This window comes from Bos indicus x Bos taurus, chromosome 19 (assembly GCF_003369695.1).
Source record: "Bos indicus x Bos taurus breed Angus x Brahman F1 hybrid chromosome 19, Bos_hybrid_MaternalHap_v2.0, whole genome shotgun sequence".
Taxonomy (NCBI): Eukaryota; Metazoa; Chordata; class Mammalia; order Artiodactyla; family Bovidae; genus Bos; species Bos indicus x Bos taurus.
In genome coordinates, this window is record NC_040094.1 from 23,394,674 (window position 1) to 23,412,501 (window position 17,828).

General features: G+C 51.0%; 1 protein-coding gene across 7 annotated transcripts in view; it reads left to right on the forward strand.

Annotated features, from left to right (window-relative positions):
* Positions 1-17,828, forward strand: part of RPH3AL (rabphilin 3A like (without C2 domains)) — a 139,303-nt gene that overhangs the window by 51,693 nt on the left and 69,782 nt on the right. For all 7 annotated transcript variants that reach the window (XM_027519679.1, XM_027519678.1, XM_027519682.1 and 4 more), the window contains exons 3-4: positions 3,169-3,312; positions 5,873-6,002. In XM_027519679.1, the coding sequence (XP_027375480.1) occupies positions 3,169-3,312; positions 5,873-6,002 (274 nt within the window). The remainder of the gene's footprint in view (positions 1-3,168; positions 3,313-5,872; positions 6,003-17,828) is intronic.

Below are 17,828 nucleotides of genomic sequence, written 5' to 3' on the forward strand. Positions count from 1 at the left end.
CCACACTCCTGGCCTTGAGCTGGGCACCTAACAGCCATTCACTCATTCCGTCAAATGGAATGGATTCCCATTTCTCAGATGAGGACATGAGACTGAGGTCCTCACTGGCATCGCCCAGCTTGTGAGTGGCGGGGCTCCCCTGGGTCCATCTGACTCTCATGCCTGTATTCTTTGGACCACAGTAGACTTCAGGGAGCCAGACCATTTCCTTTGCCTTCTCTGTGAAGAATAGAAATCCCCTGTCACTGAGCTTCAGACCCTGAGTCCAGGGCAGCAGGGAGCCTCTGATCTCTGGATGCCCACTTCATAGTTGAGCGCCTGGCCCCAGCAGACAGGACAGACCAAAGAAAGGCTTGTCATATTTATGAAGAGCTGCCCCCTGGACTGAAGCACACAGCCAGCCTCGAAGCGTCCCAGCTCTCAGCCGTGCCCAGGTCAGGGTTTCTCTGCCTGTGGTTTGCCCCGTTTTCCTGTTACCTCTCAACCTGGTGACCCCCTTGGCTGCACTTAAATCAGCCCATCTCCACCCAATGTCCCCACGGCCCCATGGCTGGAGACCAGGGACCCCCAGATGCCTCTTCAGCCTTCCAGTCTCCTCCTGTCCCTCCAGGGGAGTCGGGGGTCCCAGGGATCAGATAAACCCAAGAGTGCCGCTCCATCTGTTAAATCCATGCCGAATACAGGAGCCTGCATTTCCCCAGCTGGGACCAAGTTCAAGACATTTGCCATTAGATATTGTAAGCCTGCAGGGGACAGAGCTGAAACATCAAAGGATAGAAAAATTAATCCAGAATGCCCAAGACGAGTGGAGTCCTGTGTGATTTGCAGGACTCTTTGCACCACAGTTAATTCGTCCCTCTCACCAGGGTGGCTCAGCTCTTTTAGCCCCCACGTGGCCCCTGCGGTGGAGAGACCAGGGATGAAACCATCCTCTCTCCCTCTCTCCTCTGACACCTGGTGAGATGACGTGTCCTCCACGGCTGGATGTGAGGAGCTGGGGAAGAGCTGCGCTCTTGTAGGAGGGGCTGGCATGACCCCTGGTGATCCTGCCAGCCTCCCCTTCAGTTCTCCCTGACCTTGTCTTGCGCTTAGCAGCAGCCAGAAGCTGTCATGGCACCTTTTAGAAGAGCAGATGCTTTTATCTCTCTCCAGGGTGTGCTGCCTTGTAGTGCCAGGCTCCTTGTGATGCTGGGCTCCTTAAAGGATAGTGTTACAAGCCCCCGCAGCCAGGTACTGTGCCTCTGGGAGGCTGGGGGAAGTTATCTTCCCTGGCTCCAGCTTAGAATCTGTTCTCCCATCTTCCAGCTGCCAGCACACATTTTCTAAACCCCTGCTATGTGCCAGGACTATTGGACTGCAGTGAACAAGACCAATACAGTCCCTTGTCTTCAGGCACTGATGGGAGCAGGGAGCGTGATACACACGGTCACTCGTGTGCAGCTGCCTTGCCGGTAGAAACAGGCAGTCAGGCAAAGTGGGGTGCTAATAATCTAGGGTTTGGGTGAGGTCTCCCTGAGAGTGTGATGCTTATGTTGAATCCTGGAGGAGGGGTAAATACTAGCTGAAAATATGGGGAAGTGCATCTAGGCAGCAGGAGCAGCCAGTGCAAAGGTCCTGGGGTAGAAGGGACATGGCCTGCAGAGACCTGGCAGGAGGTCAGGGTGGCTTGAATGCAGAGTGAGGGGCTGAATGGCATGCAAGGAAGATGGGGAGGTGGGCAGGGGCCAGATGGGGCAGGGTGCAGCCCTCAGGACTCCCATTCTAAGGGGGAAACAGAAGAACCTACCTTGCCTCATAATAATGTTTAAGCCTCATGGTGGAGCTATGCCCAGGCCTTAGGGAACTCCGAGCATGGGCTCTCCTTAACCCATTTTGGAGGGATCAAGGAAAAGCCTCCTATAAAGTCCATGTCTAAAAGATGTCCTATAAAAGAAAGGGAGTGAACCAGTGGAAATGAGGCTTAGGGAGAGGGCAGGCACCCCAGGAGGAGGGTACAGCTTGAGCAAAGGCCTGGAGACAGTGCACAGCCTGGAACACAAGGGAGGCAGGAGCAGCTGTTGGTGCTGTGCCCTGTGCGAGGCCCACAGTCGGGAGACGCGCTGCTAGGCGCTGGGCGCCGCCAAAGGTCCTTCCTCGGGGTTTGCAGCTCCGTGTACGTCTGGCAGCCCTGAGTCAGCCTCCTTTGTTTATGGGGAGGGGTCGGTCCCCTGGGGCAGCCTGGCATGGCCCTCGGCAGCTACCAGATGTGAGCTCCCCAGGCCAGGAAGCCTTCTGACCTTGGACTTGCCTTTGCAAAGGCATCTAACTGCATCCTGCCGCTTCCCTCCTCTGAGAGATAGGGAGGCCTGCCTTGCAGGATGCCAGGGGTCTGGTGGGGAGACGGTCTGCAGAGCCCTGGGCTGGGCCTCACCGTCGCTCCCCCTGTGCTGCTGTGACCCTCTTGCCCTGAATCTCTCTAGTTTTCAAAATGCTCCATGAATCTCCTTTTATCCTCAGCATCTTTTTTTTTTATCTATATGTAATTTTATTTATCTATTTTTATTTTTGGCTGTGTGGTCTTGGTTGCTGTGTGGGCTTTTCTCTAGTTTAGGCGAGGAGGGGCCACTCTCTAGTTGTCTTGTCCAGGCTTTTTCGTTGCAGTGGCTTTTCTTGTTGCAGAGGACAGGCTCTCAAGCACGCGGGCTTCAGGAATTGTGGCTCCCGGGCTCTAGAGCACAGGCTCAGTAGTTGTGGCGCATGGGCTTAGTTGCTCCACGGCATGTGGGATCTTCCCAGAGCCAGGGTGGAACCCATGTCTCCTGCATTCACAGGCAGATTCTTTACCACTGAGCCACCAGCGAAGCCATCAGTGTTTGTAACCCAATCGATGATCTTTCCTGTCCATCTTGCTTTCTTCCAAGACTCAGATCCAGGTGCTCAGTCTTCTTTTGATTGTCTTCCCTCGAAACCTCTGGTGCTGTGGCCTTTTGTACATTCCATGCCCTGCCCCCACCAGATGCTAAGGGCGTGCTGCCGTCTGCGTGGGGCCCAGGAGCTGGTGGGTGGCTGAGACAGCGTTTGGAGACTGGCATGCGCCCTACACACAGACTGTGCTCAGGGGGCCTTGGTGGGTGTGGTGGGGGTGCCGGCTTGCACTGGGGCTGGACTCGTGTGCTGTGCTCTCTCCAGGCTGCACACCGGCTGGTCTGTGCACACCTACCAGACAGAGAAGCAGAGGAAGAGCCAGAGCCTCAGCCCGGCCGAGGTGGAGGCCATCCTGCAGGTCATCCAGAGGGCCGAGCGCCTCGACATCCTGGAGCAGCAGAGGGTCGGGTAAGGGCTGCTCCCGAGAGCGGGCAGAAGTGGGGCCTGGAGAGGGAGGCAGGGCAGTCAGTGCCAGATCAGTGGGCTGGGAATCTGGCACCCTGGGTCCTCGTGCCGGCTTGTCACTGGGAGAGAGTCAACTCAGCCTGAACACCCTGGGACTGGAGTAGATTCATAACCCAGCCTGTCTGAGCCTCAGTATATCCCTCTGTAAGATGGGGATAGCAGCCTGGGCCCCAGGCTATGGGGAAGATGAGTGAGTACAGCAAGACACACTAGGGTCTGTTCAGCTCTGTGCACAGGAGGGTCACTGTGGTTCAGCCAGGGCAAGGATTTAGCAGAGGCTGAACCGTGGGTTCTCCCATCAGAGACCATTAGGAGCCGCTCTCCAGCTTATCTAATCTCTCTTGGCCTCCGGCGTCTGGAGCCAACTCCTACACAGTCTTCAGTTTTTGTTGTGTCTTTTTATTTGTTTAATTGCAAAAGCAATTCATATTTCCTAGACAGTCTGAAAAACACAGGCCGCGCAGGCAGGAAGACATAAATGCAGGACACTGACGGGAATTGATTTGATTCTGGTCTCCTTGTTCTTTTTCTGTTTATCTTCTATGAAATATACGATCATTTTGAAAAATCAGACATTGTAGAAATGCAGAGTTCTAGAAAGTGAAAGCGCCAGCACAAAGACCGCTGCTGTCTAGCTTATCGTGTGCGCCTCGCTTAATACAGACGTATTACTACTGTTTCATTCCAGGGAGGGTTTGTAGCAGATGTCTAGTGCTCTTTTCCCCCTCTACCCCTGGCTGGGGCCCCACCGCCTCTCAGACCTAGCCCGAGGGTCCTGCAAGGCTCGGAATGCCTCAGAGGTGCGGGTGCTGATGACTGACAGGCCAGCGCCACATCCTTCGGGCTCCCCCAGGAAGGCGTGCAGGGGGTCGGTGGGGGGTGTTCCCTGTGGGCTCCCTGAAGCTGTGAGATGCGTTTGCACCCCACCCCCTGACCCCCATCCATCTGGGCTGTCTTCCCCCTGCTGCTCACGTTGTCTGGCTGTGTTGTAAGCACTGGGTTTGGCTGAGGCAAGAATGACCCAGGAGGCAGGAAATCGTCTCAGAAAGAGGAAGGGTGTCCTGTGTGGTTGCACTGATGGGGGGGCCCCTGAGAACAAGCAGTCAGGCCAGGGTTGAAGCTGAGTTTATTCCCAGGACCCTGGAGGTCCTGGAGGAGGGACGGTGACCACTGTGGAAGTCAGGAGTGTCTGCTGACTTCTGAGGGCAGAAGCAGCCTCAGTGCCCAGGCTGCCCTCCCTTGGCCCCCAGGCAGGGCCTGATCACCCAGGGGAGACAGTGGAGTTGCCATGAGATGGGGGGCCTGGGTGTGGCCTCAGCTCTACCTCTGAGGAGCTGTGCCATTCCTGGCAATTGACGTCATACCTCGGAGCCTCAGTCTTCTCATCTTTAAAATGGGGGGAGGGGGACGGCGTCCTCCTTGCGGGGGGATTGTGAGGGTCACAGGAGACAGTGTACCCACACACTATCCTCCATGTATTTAGGAATTTTCACTGAGGGAATTCCCTGGTGGCCCCTGGTTAAGACTCTGAGCTTCCACTGCAGGGGGCCCGGGTTCGATCCCTGGTTGGGGAACAAAGATCCTGCAAGGAGCAGCCAAAAAAATAATAATAATTTTTGCTGAGAATCCACTGGAGACTGGAGACACAGCGGCCAATGGAAAAGAAGTGGCTGTGTATTGTGGGCGTGGCAGTGTTGTGTGACAGGTTGTCGCAAAACAGGGGTCACAGTGGGCCGAGGGGCTGTGTAATCTGGCCCCTCCCGACCCCCTCCTGCCTCCTTTGTCCCAGGCAGTATAGTGGCCCCCAACCCCCAGGCTCCTTGCTGCTCCAGTGCTCCGGGGCCTTGCTCTTGTACTTCTTGCCCCTCCACCAGCTCTTCACACATTTGGTCTTTGTCATCCTTCCCCTCTCAGTTCAGATGTCCTCAGAGAGGCCTTCACTAGCCACCATCCAACATGTCCTGCCCCCTCCCACCCCCACTTATTTTACTCCATAACCCCTCCCCCTCTCTGAAGTCACTGTGCTTGTTGTTTATATTTTCTTATTTATTTGGCTGAGCCAGGTCTTAGCTGCGGCACTCGGGATCTTTAGTTGCAGCACGTAGGCTCTAGTTTCCTGACCAGGGTTCGAACCCAGGCCCCCTGAATGGGGAGTGAGAAGTCTTAGCCAGTGGACTGCCAGGGAGGTCCATCACTTTGCTTGTTTATAGACTTTCTCTCATTATTAAACGTAAATTCCATGAGAACAGAGACTGTGTCCCTCTCTGTCTTCTTTGCTACAATATTCCTAGTGTCTGGCATGCTACAGGCACCCAGTTCACGGTGGGTGAGTGAATGAATGATTAGGAATTAGCCAGGGGAAGGAGTGGGCAGGGAAGACGCCAAAGGTGAGGGAATGGCCCCTGGGACGTGGTATGGTGCGGGGGCTCCGGGGCTGCTGGAAAGGCGGCAGTCAGTTTGGAGACGAAGCCCACACCATCTCACCCTGTGTCCTGTGCTGCAGGCGGCTGGTGGAGCGGCTGGAGACCATGAGGCGCAACGTGATGGGGAACGGCCTCTCCCAGTGTCTGCTCTGCGGGGAGGTGCTGGGCTTCCTCGGCAGCTCCTCCGTGTTCTGCAAAGACTGCAGGAAGGTAAGGCCCTGCTCGGGCTTCCCAGCCAGGACCAGCCCTGGCACTTCGTGGCTCAGCATCCTGACTCCCAGGAGAGTGTACATGTGTTTGTGCATACATGTGTGGGGCCTCCCTGGTGGCTCAGCAGTAAAGAACCCGCCTGCCCATGCGGGAGACGCGGGTGCGATCCCTGGGTTAGGAAGTTCCCCTAGAGAAGGAAATGGCCACTCACTCCAGTATTCTTGCCTGGGAAGTCCCGTGGACAGGGGAGCCTGATGGGCCACAGTCCTTGGGGTCGCAGAGAGTCAGATATGACTTAGTGACTAAACAATACAAGTGTGCACACGTGGTGTCCTATGCTTCATGGCAAGAAGGACTGGGGCCGGAAGGTCACATGGCTAGGCTTCTAGTGCCAGCTCTGGGGAGTGGACCTCTGGGTCTCACAGGACTATGTATGAATTCAGCTCTTCTGGTAGCTCTGTGACTCCAGAAAGCTTATTTACTATGTCGAGCCTCACTGATAAAATAGGGACAATGATAATGTATACCTTAGAGAGTTGTGAGGATTAGATAGTATATGCAAAGCTCTTAAAACCTTGTTTGGCACGTCAGTACTCAGTAAATGTTATTGGTTGTTTTAAATAAATGCAATTTTGCTCTTGATCTCTGGCAACTCAAATGAGTAGCAAGGCCAAATGGATTTTCTCCTTTTCTTGTACTCCACTGATCATTCTAAATTATGCCATATATAAAATTGTTTCATACTGAGTCCAAGACTTCTTGAAATAACTTTATAAAAATTGTATGTGTTTATTTTTAGCTGTGCCAGGTCTTCGTTGCTATGCGGGCTTCCTTTTGCGGGCTTCCTTTAGTTGCGCTGAGCAGGGGCTGCTCTCCAGCGGTGGCTTCTCTTTGTGGTGGCTTCTCTTGTTGCCGAGCACGGGCTCTAGGGCCCTGGAGCTTCCACAGTTGTGGCTCGTGGGCTCAGCAGTTGCTGCTCCCGGGCTCCAGAGCACAGGCTCAGTAGTTGTGGTGCGTGGCTTTGGTTGTTCCATAACACGTGGGATCTTCCCAACCAGGGATAGAACAAGTGTCTCCTGCATTGGCAGGCAGATTCTTTACCACTGAGCCACCAGGGAAGCACCTTAACATAACTTTTTGTTTTTCCTGGCATTTCTAATTGCCTTTCTTTTCTTATTGACCAAAGAATAATGTGCCTTCTAGTCCTCAAGGTTTCTTAGCATCTGAATTTTATTCTCTATTGCATGAAGCCTACTTTTTTTTTCTTCCCTGCCAGAATCTCTTCTAGACTCTTATTCCTACTCTAGCCTTTAGTCGTTATTGCACAGTTGTCATCATGGGACCTCGCTTTACTGCCCTCCTAGGTTAGAAGCACTGGTCCCAAGATACCATGTCTTTTCTTTGTGTTTGTTTTTCTGGTTTTACTAGAAGCCATCCTCAAGTAACTTCCATGTGCTAGACATTATTTTAAGCCTGGAGTTATTTTGGTAAACAAGACAGACAAAGAACCTTCTCTCTTGAGAGTACGTGGGTGAGGGAACCAAAAACCAGTCATGATCAAATAGATACGAAGATTCAGGAAGAAATAAGTTCTGGGAAGAAGTAACGGGGGAAAGAAGATTGGGGGTGCAGCAGGGCATTAATAATTGAAAGGACTGTAAAATATGGGAACATCAAAGAAGTAAACACAGACTTGGCAACACAGAGGCCATTGGCAATCTTGACAAGGGCATTTTCAGTGATGTTCAAAAGCTGGATGAGAGAACCAAGGTGCAAAGAAGTTAATGTACCAAATGAATGGGTGGGAAAGCCAGAATTTCAGCTAAACCACTTTTCCCCTGTTCTGTCACATGTGGTGAGCTGGGCTGAGGAATGTGGATTAACTGGTGAGAGGTCTAAGAACAGTGGAGGAGCGGCAGGGGCCTAAGTGTCGGGAGGGGTGGGCGCGGCTATGCCGCTCCTCCAGAAGCCTCCACAGAGCTGGACCAGACAAATACCAACGAGGTGACGGACACAGGGACTCAGGAGTGTCTTGCTCCCAGCACCTGGGCAGGTTCTTATATGTGACTTCCACTTGTTTCCTTCTTCTGCCCCTCAACCTCACAATTGCTGTAAATGTCTGGGTTTGTGGGACCAGGAAGAGGGGGTCAGAGCCTTGTCTCCATCCCCTGGAAAAGTCTGTGCCCTCTGCCCCAGAGGCCAGCCACTGAACCTGGTTGCTGATGGGTTAATTCCAGCTGCTCCCTGCAGAGCCATTTCCTTGGCAACAGCAGGGATCCCAGGGGAGGACCTCAGCGGATGAGGGGGTTGGGGAATGCTCTTTCAACGGGTACTGTCACCATCCCAATCCCAGGGTACCCGGAGCGCCGGGCTGGTCCAGAGGATGCTTCCAGTTGAAATTGTTCTTATTTTGCCGCAGGCTGAGGACTTGGTCCTGGCTTGGGTGGTGAGAGGAAGAGTCTGCTGAGTTTCTAGGGGGACTTGTTCTCGGATGACAGTAGGAGGAAAGGGTGGCAGCTGGGGCCACCGTTGAATCATGGGCATTTGGGGGATGATCTTTAACCATCCATGAGAAGACTGTGTCATTCATTCAGTCATTCACTTTCCCTTTATGCAAGTAGTAGAGGGCCTGCTGTGTGCAGGCCCTGTTTTAGGAGCTAGAAGTGCCGTGAGCAAGATAAAGTTCTTGCTGTCATGGAGCTTGTTTGCCAGGGGTGGGAGAAGACAGACAATAAACAGACAAATGTGACGTCAGGTAGATTGAGGACTCTGTAGTCAATTAAAACAGGTGATGCTGCAGAGCATACCTGGGTGCCCCGGGAAAGCCTCCCTGTGGCTCAGACCTTACCACGAGCTGGAGCCGGCCCCACAAAGACCCAGGTGGAAGGGTGTTGCAGGCAGGGGGATTGGCAAGCATGAAAGTCCTGAGGCAGAAACCAGCTGGGCATGTTCAGTGAACTAATGAGAGCTGGGCACAGCTGGTCACACAGAGCTTTGTAAGTCAAGAGTTGAGATTTGATTATAACTTTCATGGGATGCCAGTGGAGCGTTTTAAGCAAGGATGTAACATCTGTTTTTGTTGTGTTTTTTTAAGAAAAAATATTTATTTTGTTTATTTGGCTACACTAGGTCTTAGCTGCCGCAGGCAGGATCTCTAGGTGTGGCATGTGTGATCTAGTTCCCCGACCAGGGATCGAACCTGAACCCCCTCCACTGGGAATGGGGAGTCTTAACCACGGGACCACCAGGAAAGTCCCTGTTCGGTGTGTTTAAGAAACTCACCAGCTGCTGTCTGGTGAATGTGTTGCAGGGGGATGTGGAGTGAAAACAGGAGATGAGTTAGGTGTCACTGGCTGTCATTGGGAGATGCTGAGGTTGGGGACAAGGTAACATAGGGAGAGGGGCCACATGCTCAGAGAATCAGCCTCTTCAGTTTGTATTGTAAGCAAATAGGAAGGGATTAGAGGGGGTGATTAAGGGTCTTAGGAAGGAAAGAGGGTCCTAGACTGCAAGTGAGTCAGGGTGAGACGTCACTTGCCCTGCAGAGTGAGAGGTCACAGGTCTTCCGGGGCTGGCAGGAAGTGCTGCTCCCCAGCAGATGGACCTGAGTTATGGTCCCAGCTTGGCCACAGTGCAATGGCCTTGTAAAGTCACTTAACCTTTGTTTCTTCATCTATAAATGGGGTGATAGAACTACATCACCACTGAGCATGGGTGAGCATGAGATGTAGATGAGCTAATGCATGGGAAGTCCTTAATGTCAGGTCCACTGGAAACACTCAGTAAAGGGTCCCTGTTGTTGTGATCATCACTATTATTATTTTTAAATGTTTATTTATTTGACTGTGCTGGGTCTCAGTTGCGGCATGTGGAAACGTTTTTAGCTGTGGCATGCAATATCTTTATTTGCGGTTCTTGAACTCTTAGTTGCAGTATGTGCGATCTAGTTCCCCCATCAGGGATCGAACCCAGACCCCCTGCACTGGGACCACCAGGGAAGTTCTGTACCTCTGTTACGATTAATTCACCTTGAGGCTAGCTGTTCAGACTGCCCAGCTGTTACTAAAAATGGAACTGACCTCGTATACCTTGGGAGAGGTTTAGTGATTTCCCATGGATCAGTCAGCCTGGGCTGCCCTAACAGAAGACCACAGACTGGGCGGCTTCAATGACAGAAACTGATTCCTCAGAGTCTAGAAGCTGGGAAGTCCAAGATCGATGTGCTGACCAGTTTGGTTTCTTGGAAGGACTCTCCTCCTGGCTTGCAGACGGCCGCCTTCTCACTGTGCCCACATGTGGTGGAGAGAGAGCTGCGGTCTCTCTCCTATTTCATATAAGGACACCAGTCCTATTGGATCAGGGCCCCACCCTTATGACCTTACATAACCTTAATCACCAACTAAAGACCCTGTCTCCAAACACAGTCACATTGGGCATTAGGGCTTCAGCATGAGAATTTTGATGGGACACAATTCAACCCATAGCAACCTATGTTTTCCTTTTTGAATTCATATTTTCTTGAACTGAAAATTGGAATTCCCACAGTTAGTCCCATGTTTTTTGTAATTTATATAAAAACCTCTTCCTGAAAGCCTTTGTAGCTCTCCAGCATTGGAGGTCTTAAACAGGGAAAACAAACTCCCTGATTTTTGTGCAAGTTCCTCAGATGAACCTAACACTCAGTCACTTATTCAGCCTATTCTGGGCTAATTCTGGGTTCAGATCAGATCAGATCAGATCAGTCGCTCAGTCATGTCCGACTCTTTGCGACCCCATGAATCGCAGCATGCCAGGCCTCCCTGTCCATCACCAACTCCCAGAGTTCACTGAGACTCACGTCCATCGAGTCAGTGATGCCATCCAGCCATCTCATCCTCTGTCGTCCCCTTCTCCTCCTGCCCCCAATCCCTCCCAGCATCAGAGTCTTTTCCAATGAGTCAACTCTTCACATGAGGTGGCCAAAGTACTGGAGTTTCAGGGGACTCCAAAAGGAGAAGGGTCAGGAATGGCTACTTCCCTCGGGTCCTCATGGTCAAGGTAAGCAGACAGTACTCTCTAGAATCATGCTGACAATGGCTAGGACCAGGGTTTCCAGGCCTGAGAACAATGAGAAGGGCAGCCTAGAGGAGCTGGCTTCTGAAGTTTGGGCAGGCCTCTGAGAGGCTGAAAGCAGAGCGAAGGGAGGGGAGGGGAGGGGAGGGGAGGGGAGGGGAGGAGAGGGGAGGGGAGAATAGCATAGCAGAGGAACCTAGCTGGAAATGGGCCAGGCAAGTGCCTAACCATGAGGATGCAGGCCTTTAGGGCAGGGAGGACACCCTGGGCCGTGTTGCCAGGTGGTGGTCCCTGAGGAGCTGAGTCCCTGGAGAATCAAGAGGGAGGCCCTTGATTAGACCCTGTGGCTAATCAAGGACTTAGCCACAGGGTCCTTGTTCAGGGGTTCTCTAGTGTCTGGGAGGGGAGGACAATGTCATCTCTTCACTCTTGCAACAAATATTTATTGTCATATGGATATATACTGGTGTAGGCATTGGGCAATACAGTGTAAAGACACACAGATGCTTGCCCTCTGGACTGGAAGTATTAAATAATTATGGGTAATTAATTACAGTTGGGCTTAGGGTTACTGAGGCGGCCCTGGGGCTGCTGAGAGAGCTCTAATAAGGCACTGCCCTAATTAGGGGTGTCAGGAGCCCTCTGGTTAGAGTTCACCAATTTCTGGGGTGCCTCCCTATTTATTTCTCTTTCCCCTCCACACCTTTTGCAATGGCCTGTAGCACTGGCTCCCAGGTGGGCAGGCTGCAGAGAAGGGATGCTGGGGAGCTCTCTGTCATGGAAAGTGTCCAGATCCATGTCTCAGGTGCTCCTGGCCACACAGAGCCTTCCCCAGCAAGAGCCCTGGCCTCAAGCTAACGAGCATGTGGATAGAACCCACAGTGCTGGTCCTCAGAGCAGCGTCCCCCCTAATTGGGCTTGCGTGCCCAGGCTGCTTGCTCTCATTATCAGAAGGCTGTGGTGCGAAGGGAGAGGGGCAGCTGGTTAATTAGAGGACTGGCACTCCTAATTGCTTAGGATCTGAGCCCGCCGGCTTTCAGTTTAATTGAGAGTCTGGCTTCACCAGTGATGGGGAGGCTGGGCAGGGCTGCTGAATAGCCCGCCCGAGCCCAGGATGGCATTGTCACCATGCAAGGAAAGCAATCAGATTTTTCTCTGGCCTCAGCTAAAATGTGTTCCACGGTGTGGGAGCTGAGGAGCCTGCACATGAAATGATGGTCTCAGTAACATGTGCTGAGTTCTGGGGGAAAAGAATGAGGCAGTCCCATGCTTTGTTCAAAGTCTTTAGGGGACACCCAGTTTGGGGTGGGGAGCAGACAATCCCTGCCCAGGATGGGGGTGCTGGAGGAAAGGGGCCAGGCCAGAACTTGATCCCTGCCCCCACCCTACTTAAGGCTCTGAGGAGGGATATCCTGCTGAGGTCAGGGTGGACCCCCCCACAGGCAGTAACCCTGGGGCCACTAATCCTATTACGAGGGCCGCACCCTCATGAACTCTCATTGAACTCTCTTTGAACTCTCATCACCTCCCAAAGGCCCACCTCCAAATACCACCACGCTGAGGGTTAGAACTTTAATACATGAATTTTTAAAATTAGTTTATTTACTTTGGCTCTGCTAGGTCTTTGGTGCTGCCTTCGGGCTTTCTCCAGTTGCCACGAAGTGGGGCTACTCTCCAGCTGCAGTGCACAGGCTTCTCGTCGCAGTGGCTTCTCTTGTTTGGAGCATGGGCTTTAGGGTTCACAGGCTTCAGTAATTTCGGTGTACAGGCTCAGTAGTTGTGCTGCATGGGCTTAGCTGCCCCTTGGCATGTGGGATCTTTCTGGACCAGGGATCAAACCCATGTCCCCTGCACTGGCAGGCAGATTCCTAACCACTGGACCACTAGGGAAGCCCCCAATACACGAATTTTGAGGGGACACAAGCACTTAGTCCATAGCACCTACTGAATAGGAACGCTGCCCGTGCAGGCAGTGTGTTTAACAAGCAGCACTCCTGGGGGTTCTGCTCCTCCTTGAGTTGGAAAACCCCTGCTCTGAGGTCGCCGCCCCAGGCCTGGCTTAGAGCAGTGGTGCAGGACCTTCAGTAACCGCCTCCTCTCTGCTCGTCTTGCTCCCCACGCCCTCCCCTGCACCACAGCCCTCCAACCTCAGCTTAAGAGTCTCCTGCACCCTCCCTCAGACCGTCCTCACTCTTGCAAAGAGTGGCCACGGAGACCACTGTCTCACCGCGTGATGTCCTTTGGAGTTTATAAAGCTCTTTCACAGAAGCCATCCTTTCTGGTCCTTAAGGCAAAGCTGTCGGGAGGCAGGGGAGGTGAGGCTGTTCCAGTCACAGATGGAGAACAGGGGCTCGGTTCAGTGGTGTGGCCTGCTTGGGCCCCTGGCCAGGTAGTGGGGAGCTGGGTCCCCTGGGCTGAGTGGTTCTGCCACGCTGCCTCTCCATTCTTTCAGATGGAAGCCTTCACATGTCACGTTTTCCCTTCCTTGGAGAAGCAGAACACAGGAGGAGAAGAAACATCATACTCGATAGTTAAATATTGAAAACTTTTCTCATAAAGTCAGGAATAAGACAAGTTCTGTGTATATTCATCACCACTTCTTTCAACATTGTGCTGGAGGCCAAAGCAGGGCAATCACGCAAGAAAAAGAAACGTGTGACGTACGGACTGGAGAATAGCTAGGACTGTCGTTGTCATGAAAGCATGATCATATAACCAGGAAATCTGAAAGACTCTAAATACAAAAGGTGGATATTGGTGAATTTAGCATGTGGTTGTATCAAGTTTAATATATATACAAAAAAGTCTGTACAGGCATACTTCAGAGATACTGTGGGTTTGGTTCCAGACCACTGCAGTAAAGCAAATATTGCAATAAAGCAGCAACTTTGTTGGTGTCGTAGTTCATATAAAAGTCATATTTACACTTTACTGGGGTCTATTATTTTTAATATTTATTTACTTGGCTGCACTGGGTCTTAGTCAGGACATGTGGGATCTTCGATCTTTGTTGCAGCATGTAGAATCTTTAGTTGGGGCATGTGGGATCTAATTCCCTGACCAGGGCTTGAACCTGAGCCTCCTGCACTGAGAGCACAGTCTTAGCTACTGGACCGCCAGGGAAGTGCCTACTGTAGTCTATTATGTGTCTGTCGTTAGTCTATTATGTAGTCTAAATGTATGCAATAGCAGTATGTCTTAAAAAAAGGACATACCTTAATTTCAGGGCTTCCCAGGTGGCTTAGATGGTGAAGAATCCACCCGCAATGCAGAAGATCCCCTGGAGAAGGGAATGGCTACCTACTCCAGTATTCTTGCCTGGAGAATCCCATGGGCAGGAGGAGCCTGGCGGGCTACCGTCCATGGGGTCGCAAAGAGTAACACATGACTGAGCCACTAACCCTTTCACTTTCACTTTAAAACATTTGATTTCTGAAAAAGGCTGACCATCACCTGAGCCTTTCATCCAGTACTAATCTTTTTGCTGGGGGCTTCTTGCCTCAGTCGTGCTCCCCTCGCCCTCCTCATGCTGACTGTGATCAAGGTGGTGGTTGCTGGACTTTGGGGCAGCTGCGACAATTCCCTGAAATAAAACAACAGTGAATTTTGCCACAGTGATTGATTCTTTCTTTCATGAACACTTGCTCTGCAGTGTGGAATGCTGTTTGATAGTATTTTACTCATCATAGAACTTCTTCTAAAATTGGAGTCAGTCCTTTCAAACCCTGACACTGCTTCATCAGCTAAGTTTATGTTATATCCTAAATCCTTTGTTATTTCAGTAGTCTTTACAGCATCTTCACCCGAGGAGATTCCATCTCAAGAAACCACTTTCTTTGCTCAGCTGTAAGAAACAACTCCTTATCTGTTCAAGTTTTATCCTGAGACTGCCCCAGTTCAGGCCCATCTTCAGGCTCCACTTCTCGTTCTCTTGCTCTTTCCGCCACATCTGCACTGAAGTCTTGAACCCCTCAGAGTCAGCCATGAGGACTGGAATCAACTTATTCCAAACTCCTGTTAATGTTGAAACTCTGACCTCTTCCCATGAATCATGGATGTTCTTAGTGACATCTCGAATGCTGAATACCTTACAGAAAATTTTCCATTGGTTTTGCCCAGATCCACCAGAGGAATCACTATTGATGGCAGCTATAGCCTTGGGAAATGTATTTGGTTTTTTAAAAAATATTTATTTGACTGCACCAGGTCTTAGTAGCAGCACGTGGGATCTTTAATTGTGGCACGTGGGACCTAGTTGTCTGAGCAAAATCAAATCCGGGCCCCCTGCCCTGGGAGCGCAGAGTCTTAGCCACTGGACCACCAGGGGAGTCCTTAAAAATTATTTATTTTTTAATTTGTGTTAAGACAAACAAATGTTAAAATTTACCATTTTAATCATTTTTAAATGTGCAGTCAAGGAACATCAAGTACGTTCACATTGTTGTATGACCATCACCACCATCAGATCCAGAACTTTCTCATCCTGCAAAACTGAAACTCTATACCCATTAAGTGATAACTCCCCATTCCCACCCACCCCAGCCCCTGGCACCCCAATTCTTTCTGTTCTGTGTGCTTGACAATTCCAAATACCTATATAAACGAATCGTGCAGTGTTCGTCTTTTTGTGACTGGCTCCTGTCACTCAGCACAATGTTGCCAAGGTCTATCCACTGGATAGCACATGTGAGAACTTCCTTTTTCAGTCCAGTTCAGTCGCTCAGTCATGTCTGACTCTTTGTGACCCCATGAACCGCAGCACACCAGGCCTCCCTGTCCATCACCAACTCCCTGAGTTCACCCAAACTCATGTCCACTGAGTCGGTGATGTCATCCAACCGTCTCATCCTCTGTCGTCCCCTTCTCCTCTTGCCTTCAATCTTTCCCAGCATCAGGGTCTTTTCCAATGAGTCAGCTCTTTGTATCAGATGGCCAACGTATTGGAGTTTCAGCTTCAACATCAGTCCTTCCAATGAATATTCAGGATGGATTTCCTTTAGGATGGACTGGTTGGATCTCCTTGCAGTCCAAGGGACTCTCAAGAGTCTTCTCCAACACCACAGTTCAAAAGCATCAATTCTTCAGTGCTCAGCTTTCTTTGTAGTCCAACTCTCACATCCATACATGACTACTGGAAAAACCATAGCCTTGATTAGATGGACCTTTGTTGACAAAGTAATGTCTCTGCTTTTGAATATGCTATCTAGGTTGGTCATAACTTTCCTTCCAAGGAGTAAGCGTCTTTTAATTTCATGGCTGCAGTCACCATCTGCAGTGATTTTGAAGCCCCCAAAAATAAAGTCAGCTATTGTTTCCACTGTTTCTCCACCTATTTGCCATGAAGTGATGGGATGCCATGATCTTAGTTTTTTAAGGTTAAATAATAATATTGTAATATCCTTTTTGAGGTTAAATAATAATATTGTATTTGAAACACATTTGGCTGATCCATTCATCCGTCAATGAACACTTAGGTTGCTTCCACCTTTTAGCTCTTGTGAATGGTTGGTGCTCCTGCGAATTTGTGGCTGTTGTTGTTCAGTCGCTTGGTCATGTCCAACTCTTTGCGACCCCACAGACTGCCATGCGCCAGGCTTCCCTGTCCTTCACTATCTGCCACTGTTTGCTCCAACTCATGTCCATTGAGTCAGTGATGCCATCCAATCATCTCTTCCCTTCTCCTCCTGCCCTCCTGTGAATATGGGTATGCAAATATCTCTTTGAGACTCTACTTTCAATTCTTATGGGTATATATCCATACGTGGGATTGCTGAATCGTGGAATAATTCTGTTTAATTTTCTGAGGACCTGTCAGACTCTTTTCAGCTGGCAGGTGCATCATTTTACAATTGCACCGACAGTGCACAAGGGTTGGGAGGGGGGCATTTTACCCCAGGGCCTCCCTCCTGTGTGAGGGTGCAGTGAAAGTCATCCAAGCTCCCTGTCCCCTGGTCTGTCTCCTGCCCTCAGCGCCTCTGTCCCTCAGGTGCGGCCCCAAAGGCAGAAGCCTCCTGGAACCCTCTCATCTGAGCTGCCTCCAAATTGGCCCCACCACATCCTTTCCCCTCCCCAGCCTGACTCAGATGTTAGGAGACGTGTGTTTGTGCCTCATTACAAAGATGGATTTTTCATTCAGCCACTGATGGTTCCTAAATTCCCGGAAAAAGTCACTTAATTCGTCTGCCCCGAGGGCCCGCTCTGGCTGCTTGGCACGAATTGACTTGGCTGCCATTGCGGGGATCGGAGGCTTGGACCAGACAGCACACGGTGTCATGGAACATCTGCTCACCCAGGAGTCTGATGAACAGAACGTCTCCATCAAGGCACACTTCTTTCTCCCTGCTCTGGAGCCCATGCCCTGGCCTTTCCGCCCCAAACGTAGCTTCTTTTTTGCCACTTTGTGCAGCTCAGAGCCCATTCAAATATCAGCCTGAATATCAAAGGTCAGCCAGGTTTGATTCAGACCTTCAGCTCAGGGTCTTCAGGACAAAGGCAGTGGTTCAATTCAGTTCAGTTCAGTCGCTCAGTCATGTCCGACTCTGTGTGACCCCATGGACTGCAGCATGCCAGGCCTCCCTATCCATCACCAACTCCCAGAGCTTACTCAAACTCATGTCCATTGAGTTGGTGATGCCATCCAACCATCTCATCCTCTGTTGTCCCCTTCTCCTCCTGCCTTCAATCTTTCCCAGCATCAGGGTCTTTTCCAATGAGTCAGTTCTTTGCATCGGGTGGCCAAAGTAGTGGAATTTCAGTTTCAGCATCAGTCCTTCC